Source organism: Phallusia mammillata, chromosome 3 (assembly GCF_965637545.1).
Source record: "Phallusia mammillata chromosome 3, kaPhaMamm4.hap1.1, whole genome shotgun sequence".
NCBI classification, from domain to species: Eukaryota; Metazoa; Chordata; class Ascidiacea; order Phlebobranchia; family Ascidiidae; genus Phallusia; species Phallusia mammillata.
Window position 1 is genome coordinate 4,762,790 of NC_137254.1, and position 22,367 is coordinate 4,785,156.

Genomic DNA, 22,367 nt, shown 5'->3' on the forward strand with positions numbered 1-22,367 from the left:
CAAGTGCTGTAGAGGATTTAACCACGAGAAACATGCAGACGCATAAGAAACAAAATCAAAACATTGGCCACGTCATGTCACACTTTGACGCGCAACTTCCAGGATATGACGAAAAAACCTTCTCAAAATGAAGTGTATATATGGTATCGTACTTCCAACAGGCGCTCTTGTCAGATAAGCTGTACATTTTGCATGGTTTTTAGCTTGATAATTTTGCGATTTTTAATTCAGACAATTAGTTCAAAAGCCACGCATCAATATATTAATAGCTACTAGAAACATTTATTGATGGAATATTTTATAGATACATGCATGATATCTAAACAACATACAGTTCTTCGTCCAATGAGAGTTTAATCTTTACATCCCCTAGCCACATTTATGACAGAAGCTTTTCCAAATAGTGAGAGAAGCTTTTTTAAATAGTAATAAGGTTAATACAATAAGGTGTATTACAAGTTCATCCATCTGCATTGGAAAGGGCCAACAATATTCTAAACCTATGGCAAATAAACGCAAAAGCATAGTTTTTAATGTACATTTAGGCAAGCATTAGTTGCTACGAGGCTGATTTCGTTCTGGTTGCAGCTGATTATCCGGGTTTCGACCCTCATCGCCATCTATTTGTGATGGTTCTTCTGCTGGGGTTCCATTAGGGTCGAAGTTGTCAAATGCAATTCGGGCTGAAATGATTGTTTGGTAACATCAAAAATAGTGTCCAACGACGACAGCAATAGTTTTTCAACATAATCTACTTACATTGGTTTACAGGAAGCGGTGGTGGAGATGGAATGTTTGAATTAAATTCCCTCATCTTAATCTTGTTGAAAATCTGTACAGAATAATTTGAGCTTGACTTCGTGTCATAGATTTGTGACAGTTTTTAGTCAGTTTGTTTGCTCCTGCTAAATGTTAAAATTATTAACTGAGATTCAAAAACACCGTTCAAACAAAGTTAATAGAATAGAGAATATTGAAGTTATGCGGTCTTCATCTATGATTAAAAATTGCTTTAAATTTTTTTTGTACATTTTTATATTTTTACTAAATACTGTTTTTTAATTATTATTCCTACTTGGTTTGCTGGCTGAAATGGTGGACAAGGCAGAACCTATAAAACAAAAAAGCAACAAAATTTCAAAAGAGTAGGTATATTACAATGACGTCCATCAGCCATAATTTACAGCTTTCTGAAAGCCCCTAAAAAGGATTCAGGGCACCTATAATCCTGTTCAACATAGGTGCATACATTGTAGGTATTTGCTGATTTGTTTAACAATCGGGCACCAATTTTAGACCCACATCAAATCTTTTTCTATAATCCAAACTAAAACCCGAAAATAATCAAGGTATACAACGATTAAATTAATGTGCCGTTGTTGCAATTACATAAATGATTTTGGAAGTCGAGATGGCAAAAAGATAATAGAGTTAATACAATTATAGCAAACAAATCAATACATGAAAAGTAACTCTGCTAAAACTAATAATATAGAAACTTTTAATATACAGGATTGCTAAGTTCCGGTATGTGGCACACTCAAACATGTTAAAAGCAGTTTGTGTAAAAAGTGCTGAGAGTTAAGATCACTCGGTTTAGTCTATGGTTCCATAATAATAATAACAATAAAATCAAGTCAAAACTCAGTTTTTTATTAAATTTAGTCCCCAAATCTATTCTAGTCTTACTGTAAATTTAAATAACCGCGCTCTTTACGTCATTTGTCGGTATTTGTTAGTAGCTTTGAAATGAGCTTTTGGATTTTCTACCTATTTTTCTGTAATTTTAACGCAGTCCCCTTAGAAAAGTGGCCAGCTTCTTCGGACAGCGCAACAGGTCACCTCTGCAATCTCCGTAATTACTGCAACGTACGTAACCAGAACACCGACAGACACCATCAAATGAAATGCTTTAAATCGGCGGTGTATGTTGTGTATCTTTTGGGATTTGATCCTCATTGCCATCCGATTGCTCCGGTGGGTCTGGGATTCCGTTTGGGTCAAATTTGTCAAATGCTATTCGATCTGATAAAAGTGACCCATTACATACACAAATTTTTGCAATGTCTATCGTTTTTTAACCTTGGTTTGGTGGTGGTCGGTGAAAGGTAATGTCACATTCTTCGCATGTAATCTTGTTAGAAACCTGAAAAATAAAAAGTTAAGTTGTTTCTTCAATGACAACAGTGTGTTGTGTATTTAGCGAAAAATAAAAACAAAAATACGTCACCTAATAAATACCCCTCATCTTCAGTGGTTGGAACAATATTTTGGAAGCATTTTTAATGCAAACTATAAAACTATTCATTTACACATATAACTTTCGACAATATTTCTTTAGAAATCAAGTTATTACTGTCGGTACCATTTTGCAACTGCAGAATGTACTGCCGATATCGCCAAAATGTTGTTAATTATAACCTAATTCAATTAAATGGGAATTAAATTTTGCAAAACATTTGCACTCACCGGTATTTTGGTATTTTGCTGTTCATCCCACACCGAACTTTGTGGTTCTTTTTCCGACGTGTTGAATGACATTTTCTTATTTGCTTAAGTAATTAATTGTACTTTATTTTAGTGTATCAATTAGCTGCAGACATACAGGAGGGCATAGCTCGCAATAAAGTAATGATAAAGCGAGGGGACGCATTAACAGGACTGTAATCAAATTCCATTTATGCTGCCGCTATTGGTTTAATTATAGATTCATAATTTTTGTAAAATCAACACGGCCTTTGTAATGAGGGTATGACATAAAAAGAACTTTATTATTAAAAACGACTCAAGCTATGGGGTGACAACTTATTCAAATCATTGTTCAGCAAATTCTAAAACTGCTTTTAATAAGTTTGAAGCGTGCTTTTTGTTATATCCTAAAGAATTTTTTGACATTATTATAAAACTATGCAATTTTACTTTGCTGAACAAATCATCGATTAAATAGTTTATTGACTTATAATTTTGAATGATTCTGCCACACGCTTTAACAATTTATTTTACAAAGTTTGAGAAACAGATGCATTCATTTTGACCACTCAACAGCAAAATTATTGTACAGCCATCGCACACAACATAACTGTTGAATACACCACCTACAAAAAGCGATGGTACACACGAACATTAATGAATTCACACTGCTTACTAGAAGTCGTAGTAAATGACCTCAACAAAAGAAATGAATATATCTAAACTAAATAGTTCAAAGTATATCATTGCCATTCGAACCAACCTTCACAACTTAATTAATGTGCATATTTACACAAATTAATAAAACCTTTCTGAAAAGTTAACCGTACATAGATCCTTAGAATTCATATAACTGCACATAAACTTGCACTATAAAGTTTGTCATAAAATATCTTCTTTTAAATAATTTCACTGCCATGTTGACTATACTTAATAACTTACTAGATGATGATAAATGATAAATGATCTTAAGATAATAAATAAATATCCATCTAAACCAATAAGTTATAATCATTGCCATGCCGTCGCAACGTATAAATGTACAAATTTACACAATTTAGCATTACCTTCTTTGAAGCAAAGCTTCACAGATCTTAAGTATTCATTAAGCTGCACATATACTTGCACCATAAAGTTTTTCACAAAGTTTCTCTAAGAAACAATAACTGTACATACTCACTTCAACAGAAACGTCAAAGCATTGAATACGTCATGTCACACTTTTCTGACTAATTGGAAGTGACATGTCATAATCGTGAAAAGGAAGGGAGTGAGTGCAAGAAGTTTTACCCAATGTCCGAGAAAAGACACGAATAGAGAAAATCTTTCACTTATGAAATCAAAAAGGTAGTTGTTTGCCTGAGTCATAGTAAACCGGGCATATGAAAAGCGTCATATCGAATCAGTCGAAGTATTACAACATATGCGAGACGTAGTCTTAAAAAACAAGCCTGCAGTGGGATTTGAACCCACGATACGTGCCTTTACGGGACTTGCGCTCTACCAACAACTGATCTCAATTGCTGATTGGGTATGAATTTTTACTGGCCTTGCTTACTAAGATTTATATATGAGTGTACCGTGTCGTAACAAAATGTAAATTAAAATAAATGATATAGAGACTCGAGTCGGTGACTGGACTCCAATGCAACTTGATTCGTTTCTTTTACTGACTTGACGTAACTTAAGTCTCAGCTGTGAAAAGACCCGGACTCGTTGCACTAGAAGGAAATTTCCTAACATAAAACCTGTTCAGTTGGTTTAAACCAAACAACAACCACACTTAACGAAATCGCCATTGTCAAGGCAAGTTTGCATTTTTGGGTTAACAAACGATCTTGCGCATGCGGTAAAAATGTGAATTTTGGATTTTTGAAAAATTTCTAAGGGTTGACGTTGTTGTCTCTTAATAGATGAATCGCATTTCTAGCACCGTACGTTGCTCCTTTGGCTGCACACCAAACGGTATAGCAGGGAGAAACATAATCAACTTAATAACTGTAGATTCGCATTTAATTACAAATAAAAAGTTTTCACAAATGTATCTCACAACATTTTACATGCATTAAACATTTTTTGGAATGAGTTACGGTTGAAACGGGGTGTGCTTTTCGTGTAGATTTGTGGATTGATTTTTAATAAATAAGGCCTGACTTTATAATTGGTCATTTTTTGATGTGGGTAGTAACAATGCAATAGAGATATATTAGGTTTCAAATTTAACAAGGCATTCAATGGGAGATAGTTTATTTAAAAAAGAACAGCAAATACTGAAATATTATGCTTTTTTTACCGAATATTTTGAGGATTCAAGTTCAAGCTTCATGTTTCAATTTCAGTAATAAAACCAAAACGGTTTAAAGTTTAACAAAATAATTAAACACAGGTTCCATAATACAGTCGAACCACATGAGTTATGTGTTACGCGCTAAATCCAGTTGTATAAAGCGGCATCGTTACCGCATAGGCGCCGCAAGTGTATTGATCCGGTTTGAATCACCTGCATTGTGTTACGAGGTTTGTGATGGTTTGCGCTGGCAATCTCTAAGTAGGCCGCAGTGTGTTCGGGGTATATGAGGAAACAAGAGATATACAAAGCATTTTAGCTGAGATGTAGCATTATGATACTGGTATAGCTGAAACGGTTTAAACAAAGCTTTTGCAACACTTGACTCAGCAATTCAGTCACTGACCGATTGATTCAACTGTAAGAACTGGTATTGGACAAAGTTTGCTAAATACCGATAGATGGCACAAAGAGCATTTGTAAATTGTCAAGGAAGATTGTATGAAAACGCTGACGGTTTATGCGATTACAGTTGAGGTGAGGTTTTATACTGAAAATAATTTTAACCTGCAAACTTAGTTCTCGTGTTAAATTTAGCCCCTAACTCTATCCCAGACGATCTGTAGTTAAATAATTGTGCTCTTTACGCCATCTATCGGAACTTAAGAAACTTTATCTGTCGCAAGTTTATTAGTAGCTCTACCCTCGTATACACCCTTGTATAGCAAACAATTTAAAGGTGTAAGTAAAAGAGGGGGTGGCCAGTCGTGGGGAGCCCTGCAAGCTAACCAACCGTGTTAGGTAAGGGGTGGGGCTTTGATCTTTCTCATTTCAATTTTAAACTTGGGCTCCAAAGGACTTGTGAGTTTTTTTGTGTAATGACCAGGGAAAAAATGCTGTCTTGCCAAATAACATTAAAAATCGTGCAAACTGCTGTAAACACTAAAACGTGTTCTGTAAAGCTTACTATTAAACCTTTACTATGAGTTTCAGTACATATAGATGGTTAAAATCTTAAATGGTACACTTTATATCAGACTGTTACTCCCAACAAACTCGAGTGGCGTTACAAAAAAACAGCAGCTGCAATGACGGGACTTGTGGATTAAAACAATGGGCACTGTCTGCAGCTTGCTTCCGCGGAGTTTGAAAAAAGAACGACGACTCACGTGAACAACGTAATACGCGTTTTAACCCAGTTAGATGTAGCGGCATCGATACAGGGTAAGCGTCGCAACTGTATTGATCCGGTTTGAATCACCTGCGTTGTGTTGCGGGGCTTGCGGTGTGTACGACTGTTTATTAGACCACAGTGTGGTATAATGTCGAAAAGGAAATTGGCGCATACGAAGAGTTGCAGCTGAGAGGTAGCATTATAAGACTTGTATTGCTAAAATGATTTAGGCAAAGTTGTTGCCACACTTGACTAAACAAGTTCAAATAAAACATGTTTAAATATAGAAAAGCAAAAATATGCGTACGTAGTATATGTGCAAATATATATAGTTGTAGGTTATATTGGTAGTAGTAACTTAGTATGTTTAATGATTTATATGTATTGTATATTAGCAGGTATAGTTGATGTATCAAACAGTTGTCTTTTGTCAAACAAAACGTCCAAAATGTCAATTTTGCTGGTAAAGTTTGCTCTTTTCGTGAGCCTAATGACTTTATTGCATCGAGGTAAGTAAGTTTTGGCAACTATAGCAATAAAACATAGCCATTCAAAAAAAATTGTACTCGCGGCATATAAATTTACAAACTAAATATTGCAATTTATCAAATAAAACCATTGAACAATGTGTAAGTTTATTTCTAATGGTAAATCTCATGTTCAGTGTCGGACGGTCAGTGTCACGAAGCGGAAATAACTACAAGTTCGCTAGGAGTGAACATTTTACCTCAATGTACCACATATACTCGACGTGTCATCCACTCACTGGGGGCCACAAGAATGATTACTTATTTTGGAAGTGGAGAGCTAGCTGCAGACAACTTTTGTAAGGTAAAGTCTTATGAGTATAACCTTTAACTTCGGTACACAAAATGCTGTTGGTGCATTTCTTTTTAAACTGTAGGGCGGACAGTTTGCACACTTTCGATCTTTCTACATCTTATTGCAAGCCGTTGATTATTATTTTTCGATGTTTTAACCAGAAAAAAACAGTTTGTATGACACACGTGCGCATATAACACATTTATCTCAACTAGACGATTAAAGTAACGAACCAAAATCACTTCTTTTTAAATACTTTAACTCGATTTCTGGCTTGTTTCATATTGCCTGCTTGAAAAAAAAATTGTCGTAGACTTGATTTGGAGTTTTAATTGAAACAAAGTGGTTTTCGGAAAACGTTCGAAATTTGGTTTTGAACAAAACAGGCTGAAATTAGCCTTGACTTTTTACTCGGCCACATTTCTGTCGTATTTGTTTGACTTGGTTTAAACTGACGTGTTTTACACAATAGTTCGTTCAAGCTCGGTAAGAAGTCTTAACGAAACAAATTGTCATGAATGTGTAAATTTTAACCTTTAGCCTCATTGTGTTTAACCTAGATTTACGAGGGACCCAACGAGGAAGGTACATTGGCTGGATCGTTGGAAGGTGGAGGTTTATCTTTTCCGTTTTTTATTGAAAGCTCTACTGTTTATATAGCTTGTGTCACAAACCTCACAACGGGAACAGTAAAAATCGTATTGCACGCTGGTAAGTCAAATTTAACACGTTTTCCAAAAAGGTTTCATTTTGTGCAATTCTGAAAAGTCACTTCGTGAACTTGGCCATCCTCTTAAGTTTATGAATTCGGAGTCAAGAGAATATGTTTATTGTGTGTTATTTTAAGGTTAATACAGGCAAAGACTTTCATTCTGTTAAGTCGCATCAGTGAAACGGGTGAACATTAAGGGTAGAGGTTTGCGCAGCCAGGCCAAACAAGTCTCATGTTTTTTGAGTAACAGTTTAAATACATGTGGTTAAGTAACTAAGTAACTGTTCAGGATTCACAGTTGTTTTTATCGGCTGTAATGTGTGCAGTTGAACTATCAAACAACTTACGCTTATTGTGCATCAGCACGAAAGCTCCTATGGAGTTTTACATTACTGTTTTCTATGTATTTTAGCTACTTTGTGCGGAGAAGATGCTACCGGCCCGGTTTATAACTTACAGTCTCCAAACTTTCCGAGTAACTACCCAGCTACGTCTGGTTGTGTTTGGAGATTTCGCATGGAAAGCAGCACGTCCTTGGTGTTTCAATTCTCCACTTTTACCATCGAAAATAACTTTGACCTTTTATACGTAAGTGAGTGGTTATTTCTTTTTAAATTACATTGCAGAACCAAAACGGACCGAACCAGGTTTTAATCAAGCCTCAGTTTGTTCCGAGTTTGGATTTTTTTTCAAACATGTTTTATTGACACAAAAGCCGAACCTGTTTTGAAATGCCTGGCTCCAAACAAAACTTTTATCACAACTAAGATGAACATAAATTCATAACTGGGATCAGCCCTGAAGCGTCTATGCAGACCAGCCATCACGACACACTCATATATAAATCACAGTACGCCAGGCCCATTGAAGGCGCTATACCGAATCAGCCGGTCACCAAGCATTCACCACCATATGGCAAGGCGGTGGGATTCGAACCCACGACAGGAGTCTTTCCGGGACTCGCGCTCTACCAACTGAGCTAAACAGGCCCATTGGAAAATCCGCCGAAAGTCGAATCACAAGCACCGTTGCCTGCCTCGTATGCTGCACATGTCAGCTTCGTAGTAGGGGATCGCCAGATTGACCAGTATCAGTTAAGATGAACATAAATTCATAACTGGGATCAGCCCTGAAGCGTCTGTGCAGACCAGCCATCACGGCACACTCATATATAAATCACAGTACGCCAGGCCAGGTGTGTGAAATGACGTCACAGGCGATAACAGGGAACTGGCGTTTAGAACGGTGACGTAGAAAAAAGATAAGAACCGAAGAAATAGGTCAGGTGTTGAACAGACGCAATGGCATGGAAACTGTGTCGATGTTGAGCTCGGAGTCATGCTTTTTGAATAGAAAGCGATTCGAGAAACAACAGTTTTACGCGGCCTTGGCTCGGCAAAATTAACTTTATGTGTGGGATTCGAAAAAATGTGCCGACACACTTCTGATTTTTGGTCCATGCGATGTTCTTAGAGTCCTACAGCCAGATTTGGTCGCGTTTCCCCAATATATGAAGCGCCATAGTTGCAAACCAACCGGTAAACAACGTTAGTTCTCTCGATATGTTCCTGGTGCTTTTTTATAGGAAAATACTGTGAAAGTTTGTTCGTTTCATGGATAAGACGCAAGCGGATGTTGGCCCTGGTTCGACAAATATAACGCTCCAATTTCCTATTGACTCTCACATCACAGATCGCCATTTTACCAACAGCATTTTTGTTTTGATTATCTAACTAAACCACTCAAAGAAATCCATTTTACCGTTGCCTAAAAATCTAGAAAAAAATTGTTATTCTTTCACTCGTAGATAGAGATTATTTTGAGTGCAATCACGTCCTGACTGTTGTTTATTTAGTATTTTTTCCCAATGGTTACTTAGCCGCTAACAAACTCTCCAGGCACTCGAAACCCAGTCAGAGCGATTATTACACCCAAATTTCTGTGAAAAGCAGTTTTATTCCATTGACCAACCCCAGACATGTTTTTGCGGCGTCATAACTTCCCTTTTTTCTCCCGCGCCTTATGCACCCCCGATTTAAACCAGAGTTTTTCCACTAGATCAATGGAGCGAAATTATTTTCAGTTTAAAGACGACCAAGGAAATGTAGAAAGATTGACTGGACATTATGGTGGAGGATTGAATCACACAGTTACTGCGACAAATCTTACTCTTATCTTTATCAGCGACGTTTCCGGTACTCAGCAGGGATTTAATGCGACGGTCAACCTTCCCTCAGGTTAGTGCTATTTGGTTTTAGAAAGCAAAAGACAAAAAACAAATCGGACAATGAATGTTTTAGGTACATTTTCAAAGGTTGATACTGATGGAAAAAAATTAAACTTTCCGAATTACCCGTAAAGTAAATGAGATTATATTAAATTGATTTGCACCATATCATGTTCATTATTTGTCATTTTGTCAATTCAGTGGCATCGAGCTGTAATTTTTTAGGTTGTGAAAAAGGGAAAACAAAACCCATTAGGTTCTTCTTGTAGAAAACTACAAAAATAGTTTTGAAACGCAAGTTTAGTGAAATGGGCTGAAGCAAAATTTTATCTATGCAATGCGGAAATGCAGATAATTTAATCAATCTTGTTATTTGGTTCAAAAACTTTATCTATCCAATGCAGCAAGGTGCCTGTTATTTAGTTCAAAAGGGGTAACCTAACTAAAAGTAATGTAATGTTTTTTGCAGGAACGGAACAATCAATGAGCGTGTGCCAGACTGAAAGTTTGACCATCCCGTAAGTTTTTTTTTTTTTTCTTTTTGATTGATGTAACATTAATAAACCTTAAGAGATTAGTAATGATTGGGTTACTTTAGATATTTGATTTTTGGCATAGTGTTTTTAGACATCGCACAAAAACTTCGATTGTACAAATAAAATATAAGCTTTAAAGGTATAAAGAAGGAAGAATTGGATTCAAAGTTTCCAACCAAATAGTTAAAAAACCAGTTACGTTACGCATTGAGCAAAACGCAAACGTATCAAGTATACTGTCACCGCTATAGTTGCTATTCGCAGGGTAACAGCTGATGAACAGACCACATTAGACTATGAACTCGGTGACACACTCTACATCGCATTGGACAGGGAAACTCCCCTTTCTCTACTTAATGACAACTGCAAGGTCACGGGGGCAGACCCGGTGTTTGTGTTTGACATTGGTCAGTGTGAAGGTGCCTACAAGGTAACATACGATTATTTTATATATTGACGCTGCATAAACTGATTAACAACGCTCAGGCAAATCATCGGTTACTTATTTAAACAATGAAAAAACATAGTTAGCAAAGATGAATGGTATTTGAATTTAACGCGCCAATAAAATAAAGGATTAACATTGTTTGGTTTTGTAAACTTTTTTTGCGTTTGTACTGAGAATGATTACGTACATTTTTTGTAATAACAGAATGAGAACGATATGGTGTCAGTGTCGTTCCTGATCTGGAGATTCCTAGCTCCGTCTACTGCCGTGATCCAACGCGACGTGCAAAACAAGCTCAATGTGACTTGTCTATTTGAAGCCGATCAACTTCTCACGTCATCCAACGTCCAACCTCAAGCTGGGTAAGGCGACAACAAAGGCACATGCCATATGTTACTTGGCACACGACATCAGTTGGTAATTATTTCATTGTGCAATGTTAGTTTTATCATCACTAGTACTGGCCAAACATTATGAAAAGTAACCAATAAAAACAAGAAAATGAAACTATAGTTCTAAATCCCTATAGAAATATGTTTAATTATCTTCGAAATAACAATGTGCAGATCCGTTGAAATTTCGGCCGAGAATACAGGAAACTTTGACGTCGCTCTAAATCTTTTTACAAACGAACATTTCAACGAAAGCTTGTCTGGGGAAGTCACTGTGCCCAACTACATTTTTGCTGAAGTTAAACTTGAAGAAATTTCTCCAAGCAACGATGACTTTATTGTCCAGGTAAAAAGTAAAACAAACTTATTGAAGCAAAATGGATAACAAACTCACATGATACACTTGTGTTTTTAGTTAAACAGAATTGTGTTACCTGTAGTCATTGTTTTGCTTTGTATGCAACATAGTTGAGATCTGACCCGAAATTCAAGCCCGAACCCGAATCGTTTTGAATAAGCCGGTTAAGGCCCAAAAGTTTGTTTGACAGTCATATACATCAAAGCCTGCAAAAGTACAGAATATGTAATTACAATGGTTACGGTCATACAATGTGAAGTCAGGTCCGAATTAACCCAGTTGGTAAAAAATAACATCCGAATCGACCCAAAATGTCCGGTCCGTACTCTGGTGTGTAACTTGGTTTTGTATTTTAAACATAACTCCATCTTTAAGCCTTCCTTTAAATAAAAATTTTGAAACCTATCTAAAACAAACCTTATTCCGTGATTTAATATTGAACACCCAAACAATATATAATATACTGTTCATATGAATTTGGTACACTGTTTGTGCACAGCTTGAAGAATGTTGGGCGACACGAGTTGAAAACGCCAGTGGTTTGCCGAACTACCTTGTTGTAGCAAGCGGGTAAGCAGTAGTTGTGTTTGACATGCTCTTGCTTTTCGAACGGTGCATTCTATTTCAACTTTTTTTTTCACGGGGTTCGAACCCAGGACTCTCCCGGGGACGAATCCCGATCAGGTTTTTTATGTCTGTATATGGGTCAGGCGCGCCAGACCGTTCGGCCAAGTTCCTGCCCTATTTCAACTTGCTTACATTGATGTGAATATTATTAGATGCATTGCGCCACCCAGTGGAGGCGAGGCTGCCGATGCAAAGATGTTAATGCGGAATTACAAATCCAACTTTGCGACGTTCAAGCTGATGAGCTTTGTGTGGACAAACTTTACCGACGCAGAACAATTTATCTACATCCACTGCGACGTGACCATCTGTCAAAACTCAACTGGACAATGTCCTGGACAGGTGAGTTGAGTTTGTTTGTTGTGTTATGCTCATAATAAGTACTTCGTCCAGCTGCTTACATCATTGCAAGTAAAGTGGATTATATTTGATTTACTTATTTGTCAATAAGTTTGCTTTAATTGAAATGAACATAGAAAAAAACAAGATGTTTGAGTTTTTTCAGATTACATTTAGCTGCTTTATTTATCCTTAATAATACTTATATACATCAAAAAAAATTATAAATATTTTACTGATTTGCAGATGTGTGGTGGGAAAAAAAGACGATCTGTTGACAACAATGGACGCAGCCATCGAATTTCTGCAGGGCCAGTGCACATCTTACAAACTACCAAGTATTTGCTTATGCAAGGTACCAACACAATAATTAAACTCTTCTACATATTAACTTAGTTCAGGACAAATTACTGCAGTTGCCTATGTTTCAAGTTATTAAATTGTTGTATTTATCAAGTAAAACCATTGGGGACATATTTACTACAGCTATATTAGGCCTCAATTATGAAATATTTCTCCTGTTTCTATGACAGTGAATTTGTTTTTGAATGTTTTAATTTCATCCTCGATGGGCCGGCAACGCCTAAATGCGTTAACTAATAGTCATTAGAACTCACAAACTATTGAACACAAGTCGGTTGTACTAAACCACTCGGCCAACTTGGCTAACTTATGCATCGCTTTTTTGAAGTTTTATATAGGAAACATTCTCGGCCTTGAGTTGACCAGAAAACAAAAAAGTTACTTTAAAAACGAAATACTTAGTACTGAATAATGGTATGCGATGGGTTCGAATCCCACCATCAACTGAATGTTTAATCTACGACTTCTGGTCGCACTGAAATGCATTGATAATCAGCTTGATTCGGCATTAAGTTTCTTGGTCTCGTTCGATGTATATATAAGAATAGTATTATTTTTAGTCTGCATGAAGTGTTAAGCTCTAGTTCCCGTAACAAATGCTTTCCATGCACATATGTTTATCTAAGTTAAACCTTCTTTTTCTGCAGACACTCTAGGAGACAGAAATGAAGCTAATGAAGCTAATGATGCAGCTTATAACATCTTCCAACTTGGGATGTTTGTTCTTCTGGCTGCTGTAATTTTTGCAGCCGGTTACCTCGTATGGGGCATAATTGCCCAAAATCCAAAATCTAAACAAACTGGTCTATAGATAACATTTCGCAATAACTTTTCACAGATAACATTGTACTGTTTCTGACCACATAAAAACTCTTAAAATTTTCCCCCAAACAACAACTAAACTTAGATTTCAAACTAGAGGGTTCAAAGCTAGTCATTACAGTACATGGAATATTTACTGCTTATATTTACTATTGTTGTCTGAAAAAATACCTTGTCGAAGTGTTTATGTTTCTATGAATGAAAAACAATATAATCGGATGCAATTGATACTGTGTGCGTATTGGTTATATGGCCACCAAAGTCACATTTTTGCTTTTCACGTTTCAATTAGACATTTTAGAGTAGCATGTATCTCTTAATTAAAATGTGAGAGGAACTACTACGAAGTTTGTAACATTATAAACAAATTGCTGTTTTTTTAATAGTTGCTACATTTGCATGATTCATAAGAACCACTAAGTAAAACTAGAATGGATGTTTAGAAATGGCAGTCACAGCCAGAATAAAGTTTTATGGTCAAAACATTTACTGGTTAAGTATTAAACAAGTTTTTGGATGTCGAGAGGAAATATGCTTAACAAGCTGATTTGTGGTAGATTTGGTTTGCAAGTTGGGATTGTTTCTTATGGTGACTGAATACGATTTTATTTTTAACTTAATGCCTCCACCTAGTGTATTGATTGTTTCCAACGTTACATTTAGTTTCGGATACAAACCAACCTACGACAAACATGTATAATCTGTTGAATCAAATCTTCACAAACAAATACACATTTTACATATTTATGTTTCAAAGAAAATCCATGAGTTTCGTTGCTCTATTAGTCTGGTATTTTAACGGTTAAGATTTCGTTGGTCTTATCTATTTTAACATTTTTATTCATTAAATGTTTTGACCAGTGGAAACACATATGTTTATATTTAACTGTAATTGTTTAATAATTTGGATTTCACCTTATTTTTTATTATGGCACCTTTAAAACGTACCGCTAGTTTGCCATATTTATTAACTACTGTCACGCACCAATGATTTTGACATCGACGAGTCGCGCCTGCACATTTGTAATTGTCCGGTGAGGTCATGTGAGTTTTGTGCTGCCATGTTTCGTGCTATATTTAGGGTAGTTCTTGCCTGGGCCTTATGGTGTTTAGAGCGTTCGCATTGTAGCTGCAAAACATGCGGTGTTGTGTTGCAACTTATTGAAACTTTGGAGATAGCCAACGTCCTTTCAGTTTTATATTTATTATTTGTATTAAACTTACATTAGTTGTTCAGTGTGAACATTACACCTTTGTCTTTAGCAGTCAGCCGTCAGTGCAGGAGAAATCTATTAAGTTAAAGGCGGTGATCCGCTATAATAGTGGATAGGGTTGGGTAAGCTTACTCTGTTCAGTCAAAGTTAACCACCTCGCCTTTCCCTCAAATCCTAGGCCAAATCCGGGTTCACCTAACTAATTTCGGTTACAATTATACCGATTTTTAATATTTTTACCTGAATCAAATGGTGTGTCGGTGGCGTTGTAAATGACCAAAATGTTTGCTTGTGCTGGGAAAGTCTCTGGCATGTTCGACCGAACGTCAATTCACCAGTTTGATTGCTTCCTCTTGTATTTGAGCTGTAACTGTGTCGTCATTGGCGTCGCTTTGCAAGTAGGCGCTTGATAAATAAATGTGAGGCAATATTGATAAGTTTCAGGTTTCCAACCGGAGTGCCGCTATACCCTAATGCAGGGGTTCCCAACCTTTTTACGATCTCATACCAAATGGACGCTCTCTACTGCCACGCGTACCACTTCCTGCAGAACAACTAATTGGCTCGACATATATTTAATTGAGAAGAATAATATTGCCCTACTAAACACTAAAGCACCACAACCAAATTTAACGAGATTTTTGTGTTTGTTTACTGTCTACAAATTGGTCGATGCGCGGTGTAAATTTGCTAACAGTGCATCGAAAGTCATTTCCGGGCGCACCCAGTTTTTGTGAAAAAAACGGAAGCTACTGGCGTACCACCTGAAAAACCTTCGCGTACCACAGGTTGGGAACCCCTGCCCTAATGTGACATGTTTGTTGCAGAGGGTGCAGATTTCAGGTACTTAGTGATATTGCTGTTAATTATATCTCCAAAGTAAAAATGTCAAGTCGACTATTAAAAGCGGCACTTTTTGTGAGCGCTCTGAGTATGCTCCTCCGAGGTTAGTGACTTCATTGATTTTTGTTGTGATTTCAACTTAAGTGGTATGCATGATAAGTCAAATTCTGGCAGTACGATAAAATTAAGCTTTGCTGTGCGTTTTTCTGGAGGACCACGAGTACAAGCTCAGTAGAAACGACCAAAACAGTGGTCGGCAACCGCCGGTACGCGACGAGTTCGTTATCAGGCTGTATAATCTTTAAGGTTTTTAATGGTCTAAAACATTTTGTCCATGTATCCCGGGGAATACAAACTAATTTAGGTTTTTTCATTGCCAAATATTTGTAGTTTTTTTTAAGACCGGTCCGCGATAAAACTTTAGTTTCAAAAACGGTCTGCAGTAGAAAAAAGGTTGCCGACACCTGCTCCAAAAGACATTAATGTTGTGTTGCAAATATCACGGATGTTATATAAAGGGAGCTATGGGTCCCGAGGGTTACTTAAAGGAGTAATCGATCTATAAAAGGCTGGGAATCACTGTTCTAGTATTGAGAAATCAGAGAGAGTAACACGAGGACAAAAATTCAGGCCCCACATTGATTAGATATAGTTTAGTATTTAAAAAAATATTTTCTACTTTAGTATTAATGCGACATCTTTAGGCGAGCATTCTTCTTGGCTAATACGTTTATATCAAGGGAAATATTGGTTGTGGCCAGGAGAAGTCCTGCAAAGCATCGTTTTCAACTTGATATAGATTTTCGTTTTTTTTTAGTATCCTATAATGCCGCTTTTCGTATTTTTTGCAGCTGAAACTGCTTCCTAGCATAATAAACAGAGTGGCAATATCCATCGTTGCGCCTTTTTTTGATTTTTATGTATTTTAGTTGTACACCAACCAAGTAACATCCCACAAACCCTTTATGTCATACAACAATACCTGGTCATACGGCACAAGGGGAGACTGTCCGTTATATTGTCGAACATTCAAAGATATATTTTCGTAAATTGAAAACTTTGGAATATGTAGGCTTAAACAAGTAAATTGGGCGAAAATACGCCATGGTGGCGAACAGGCTTGTATGAGAGCTAAAACTTGTTAAACAGCATGTTATACTGTTTTACTTAAAATGGTGCTTGTATCATTTAGTTTCCGACACACTGTGTGCAGTGGAGAATGTAAGCGGTGCTTATTATTATACAACAATTGCCCCTAACTGTAACACATGGGCCCTACGATTTGTTTCAACTGGAGATTCTTCTCGGTTAATTGCACATTTCCGTTTGGGACAGCTTGCTGCAAACAACTTTTGCAAGGTAAAACTTTACGAATTTTGTCCTTGAAATGAGCTCAATTCGAAATTCGTCCGTTCGTTTCCGCGTAGGTTCGAATTTCATTTCTTTCAGTTAGATTTTAAATACTTTCCTAACCTTATGCGCAAATCGTGAACAAAAAACATCTAGATTTACGAGGGATCCGACGACCAAGGTAAATTAGCTGGAACGTTGGAAGGTGGAGGCTTATCTTTTCCAATTATCGTTGAAAGTTCGTCTGCTTATATATCTTGTGTCACAGACCTCACATCGGAATCTGTGTCGTTTCGTCTACAACCATGTAAGTCAGGCTTACGATTCATTTAAAACCGAAACTTAAAGCATATATTGTAGATGAAACATGTTTTCGGGTCGATATCAGGAACATATAAAATGATGTCAAATCTATTATTTTGCAGACATTGAAAAAGAAAAATAATTTGCAAACATAGTTTTAATGTAAAAAAATCGCGGTTTATGAGCACTTTTTAAACAGTGGTGATATTCCATTGCTTATCGGATCGACAACTACACATAAGTCACAGAAAATCGACAACACGATGGTCAAAACAATTGCTTGGAACTATTTTTACCAGCTGCGTTGTCTCAAGCTAAACGTTTTGTGCTGTTTAGTTACGTCGTGCGGGGAAGATGTTGAAGATATACCGTACAATTTACTCTCTCCAATGTTTCCTAGTAACTACCCCAACTTTGCTGGTTGTGTTTGGAGATTTCAAATGAATAGCAGCACAATCTTAGTGTTCCAATTCTCTACATTTAACACTGAGGGCGAATCCGACATTCTTTACGTAAGTGTCTTAACGTATAATATAACCTATTTTAAGGGTTCCAACAGAGGAAATCCAGAGATTGCGTGCAAAATGAGGGTAGTGTGGACAAAATATTTTTTTCTCTCTCATTATTTAACATGGTAATATTGTCGACGCAAATAATCGAGTGGAAACGGTTTGGTATCTTTAGGAGATTTCTTGCAATACGCACTGAATTAATATGTGGCCCTCTGCGGCTAAATGTTAGCATTTCTGATCAAACCAAATATAAATAAATACCGTATTGTTTTCAGTTCAAGAACGAAGAAGGTAATGTGGACAAATTTTCTGGGTCGCTTGGGTCATTTAACTACACGGTGACTTCATCAAATCTCACTGTCATGTTTGAGAGCGACGATAGCGTGCTAAGAGTCGGATTTAATGCCAAAGTAGGTGAGGCAAATCTCCTTTCAGGCACAAAATGTCGACATGCAAATGATAAAAATACACTTAAGCTCAGCCAGGATGCGTTGTAGGTTCACGATGGTCTGTAAAAAAAACTTCTTTGTGATTTAAACTAAAATCTAACTAATAAGATAGCAACGAAAATTTTTTGACTCCTTTTACTGCATTGCGACAAGTGCTTTAAATTCCTTTTAGATCAGCTAAATAGAATCTAGAGAGTTCCCAACAAGCTATTTTGACATCAAGTTCTTTTTTTTTGGTCCTGTCTCACCAAATTACATCGTTTAGTTCGATGCCAAGTTGTAACATTTTATATGATAAAATACGGGGTAGGTAAAATCCATTAAATTAATATCACAATATAAAGGCAATGAAAGGTCTAAAATAACAAATTTAATATTCAAAAGTAAATTTTAATCCACAAAAGGTTGAAAAATGCTTTATTTATACTTTATTTAATTTTTTTTATACCGTAGAAATACAACCATCTGTTGAATGTAGGACTGAAAATTTGATCATCAGGTAGGTTAATATTTTCTTTTTGATTCGTAAGTGAAAATTATTGATGCTTTTTGAAAGTCTTTTATAATCAAAAGGTTATTGAAAAAAATTCTTTATTGATTGAGACATCTTTTACTTCTCAGTTTTCAATGGGTCTTCTAATGGGATGCGGCGATAAAAACAGCAATATAGTATAAATGTTTGAAAAGTAAGCAAAAAAAGAACAGGTTGTCTAGACTTTTATAGTGTACAAAAACTTAGCAGTGTAATCTTCGCAGAGTAACAGCTGATCAACAGAACACATTAGATTACGAACTCGGTGACACGCTTTTCATCGCATTGGACAGGGAAACTCCCCTTTCTCGACTCAATAACAACTGCAAAGTCACGGGGTCAAACCCAGTGTTTACCTTTGACATTGGCCAATGCAAAGGTGCTTTTAAGGTACAGTTGGATTTTTTTTCCAAACACATAGAAAGTTTGTCCTTATTATTTTTAGAAAACATTAGCTATTAGAACCAATTAACAATACATAGTTAGGTATAATGATAAGTGTTATAATCTTTTTCTTGCTGCATAATAAAAAACTGCCAATTTTGAAATATAATGTAATTTTCCTGCTAATATACAGAATGAAAACGGTACGGTGTCGGTGTCTTTCCTGATCTGGAGATTCCTAGCTCCATCCACTGCCGTGATCCAACGCGACGTTCAAAACAAGCTGAATGTGACTTGTTTATTTGACGCGGACCTTCTTATCTCGTCATCCAAAATTCGTACAAAAATCGGGTAAAGAGGCGAAGAACAAACATTTATATAACAGCTAAGATGAACATATTTAAAGTAGGATCAGCCCTGAAGCGTCGATGAAGACCAGCGATCATGGCGTACATATCGATAAATCATAGAACGCCAGGCTTATTAAAGGCGTGTACCGAGTGAGCTGGTCCACCGAGCATTGGGAATGTCAGATGGAAATGCTTGGGAGACCAGCTGATTCGGCACACGCATTCTATTTAGACAAGCTCATATTATTGTGTAGAGTGTATTTACCAATGCTGCTCAACAAAATGCACGGTTTTAATGTAGTGCGTTAATTTGTATTTGATAATCTCGCGTACACACCAGGGAGTTAAAAATAGTAAGCTATTTGTCATATTGATTGCCATTTTTATTTCCGAACATTTTTAAATATTGTAGATCTGAAGAAATTTCGGCGAAGAATGCAGGAACTTTGGATGTTGCCCTAAATCTCTTTAGCAACGAATATTTTACCGAAAGCTTGCCCAGCGAAGTCACTGTACCTAACTACATTTTTGCTAAACTTAAACTTAATGAGATTTCCGTAAGCAACGATGACTTTATTGTTCAGGTGACTTGAAAACAAACAGCTTTTAGTGCAAGAAACCATTGTATTCTTTAATTTAATATTCATTATTCTGGCATCGTTGGTCTAATTTGTAATTTATACTCTTAAAGTGGAATATCTTTTTGCACAGCTAGAAGCCTGTTGGGCGACACGCAATGAAAACTCCGATAGTGTGCCGAGTTACCAAATTGTACAAAGCGGGTAAGATATACTTGCATTACCTCAACACATTTTTTTCTCAGTCGGGAGCTTATTTGTTTAGTGATTAATTTTCCACCTGTATTTCACTATGCTTAACTTTGCATCGAAACTTTTAGATGCGTTGCGCCACCCAGTGGAAGCGAGTCCGCCGAGGCGAAGATTTTGATCCGAAACTACGAACCCAACTTTGCAACTTTCAAGCTGATGAGCTTTGTGTGGTCAAACTTCACCGATGCAGAACAATTTATCTACATCCACTGCGACGTGACCGTCTGTCATAATTCAACTGGACATTGCCCTGGACAGGTGAGTTGAGTTATCCGTATTTAGGACTTGTGATAGAGATTACAGTTTACCAAGAAATGTTAGTCAAAAAATATAAGAAGGTCTAGGAAAAGTGATATCGGTTTTATCTGAACCAACAAAACCACTGTATATTGCAAAATCACAGTGAAGTCATAACGATATATCTTTATAGATAAACTAAAGAATTTCATAGGCGTTTATGGTCGGTTGTGACATTAAAAAGATTTAGTAAGGCGCGGTTTTATAGTCTGTGCACCCAACTAACTGGAGTGTCCTAGGTTCGCTTGTCATTACGGTATATTTTCTGTCAACAGCTGCACTCATGAGATTTTGTATGGCAAACCAGTGCAAAGGCCGAATGGTCCGGCGCGCCTGACCCAAAAAAAGACACAAAATAATTTGATCGGGATTCGTCCCCTATCCCCCTGTCTTGGGTCCGAACCACATGAAAAATAACGATGTTTACTGTCCGTAGCTTATATACGAACCAAAGAGTATTTAAAACCTCTTGATTGGTTCAGCTGATAGGGTAATAGCATTGAAAATACGCCGTGATCAGCCTGACGCACTATGGTTTATATATGTGTGCCGTGATCGGCTTAATTCAGTATGACACCTTTGATAAGACTGGTGTTCCATGAACTATCGATATTAGTATAATTGTTTTGCAGTCTTGTTCTGGTAAGAAACGGCGATCTGTTGAAGACAACGGTCGCAATCAACGGCTTTCTGCAGGGCCAGTGCACATTGTTCAAGATACCGCTTTCCTGCTTGGTAAGACAATAAGAAAAATTTAATCTCTATTCTAGATTATATTGCTGATACACGTGCTTTTGCTAAGGAAATTTGTAGCTCTATCAAGCAAGTCACACGGCTTGGGTCATAATAACTTCACTTTTCAAAATTTTGGGGCATAATAACTTAAGTTTTTTTCTCAAATTAATATACTGCGTCTTGGTGGTTACTTACGTAGATGTGATTAACTTCAATGGTAACAATCGCTCCGTTGTTAACCGCCTTAACTTGTTTCAATAATAAGACTGTGTTTGCATTACAGGGCACATATAAAAGGTAAATAAATCTAACAATTACCTTAAAACGTATTTCATGGGTTCTCTTATTTCTCTTATTTTTATTTTCTGGTATCCGTTGTTTAACAACCTGACTGATTCGATGGCTTCCAGCAATCTTGACGTATACCATAATTTTCATGAGTATAGCGAACACATGGCTGTTTCATGGTTGGCTACAACAACAAATAAACAAATCTTTACTCACTTGTATTTGTTAAGCATAACTTTTTTATCAATTATACAACAGGAGAAAGAAACGAAGCTATTGAAGGAACTGGCAACAGCTACCAACTAGTGATGTTTGTTCTTCTTGCTATAATTATTATAGGAGCTGGTTACATCGTATGGAGCAAACTGACCCAGGATCGCAATGCGAGACAATTTCGCCAGTAAATGCATTTTCTATTATTCTCATCATGGCATTGTTTGTGTGCATGTAAATAACTATTCACTTTGAAGATAAAAACAAATAACAAATTAAAGCTGTTTTTCATAAAACTGTTTGTTAATTTAGTTATCAAACAAATATTATGCATCATTTCACTTATTACATGCATCATTCATATCTGACATGAAATTAGTTTGTCAAAGTATTGTTGTGTTTATGTTTAACTGTTATACACAAAATAATCACATAGGGTCAAACTTGTGTTTTTTGATTTAGCTTATAACATGAATCAGGACAAAAACATT

At 36.5% G+C, this 22,367-nt stretch overlaps 2 protein-coding genes across 2 annotated transcripts; both read left to right on the forward strand.

The window, feature by feature from the left end:
* Positions 1-6,329: 6,329 nt before the first annotated feature.
* On the forward strand, positions 6,330-13,804 carry LOC145219208 (scavenger receptor cysteine-rich domain-containing protein DMBT1-like). The gene is made up of 13 exons (XM_080086604.1): positions 6,330-6,439; positions 6,595-6,761; positions 7,313-7,463; positions 7,877-8,052; positions 9,548-9,701; positions 10,161-10,209; positions 10,492-10,657; positions 10,880-11,037; positions 11,242-11,413; positions 11,925-11,995; positions 12,205-12,394; positions 12,638-12,746; positions 13,402-13,804. The coding sequence occupies exons 1-13, from the start codon at positions 6,379-6,381 to the stop codon at positions 13,563-13,565; spliced, it is 1,788 nt and encodes a 595-aa protein (XP_079942730.1). The 5' UTR covers positions 6,330-6,378; the 3' UTR covers positions 13,566-13,804.
* Positions 13,805-17,020: 3,216 nt separating this feature from the next.
* LOC145219295 (scavenger receptor cysteine-rich domain-containing protein DMBT1-like) lies at positions 17,021-22,067 on the forward strand. Its single transcript, XM_080086676.1, has 12 exons — positions 17,021-17,056; positions 17,140-17,290; positions 17,623-17,798; positions 18,074-18,212; positions 18,701-18,746; positions 19,004-19,169; positions 19,357-19,514; positions 19,926-20,097; positions 20,225-20,295; positions 20,412-20,601; positions 21,273-21,375; positions 21,922-22,067. Exons 1-12 carry the CDS (start codon positions 17,021-17,023, stop codon positions 22,065-22,067), a joined length of 1,554 nt encoding a protein of 517 aa, XP_079942802.1.
* The last annotated feature ends 300 nt before the right edge of the window (positions 22,068-22,367 follow it).

Coding starts and splice junctions, on each gene's coding strand:
- LOC145219208 (XM_080086604.1), top strand. CDS start 6,379: ATGTCAATTTTGCTGGTAAAGTTTGCTCTTTTCGTGAGCCTAATGACT. Junction 7,464..7,876: donor AAAAATCGTATTGCACGCTG/GTAAGTCAAATT, acceptor TATGTATTTTAG/CTACTTTGTGCGGAGAAGAT. Junction 8,053..9,547: donor ATAACTTTGACCTTTTATAC/GTAAGTGAGTGG, acceptor AATTATTTTCAG/TTTAAAGACGACCAAGGAAA.
- LOC145219295 (XM_080086676.1), top strand. CDS start 17,021: ATGAGCTCAATTCGAAATTCGTCCGTTCGTTTCCGC. Junction 17,799..18,073: donor GCGAATCCGACATTCTTTAC/GTAAGTGTCTTA, acceptor TATTGTTTTCAG/TTCAAGAACGAAGAAGGTAA. Junction 20,296..20,411: donor TACCAAATTGTACAAAGCGG/GTAAGATATACT, acceptor CGAAACTTTTAG/ATGCGTTGCGCCACCCAGTG.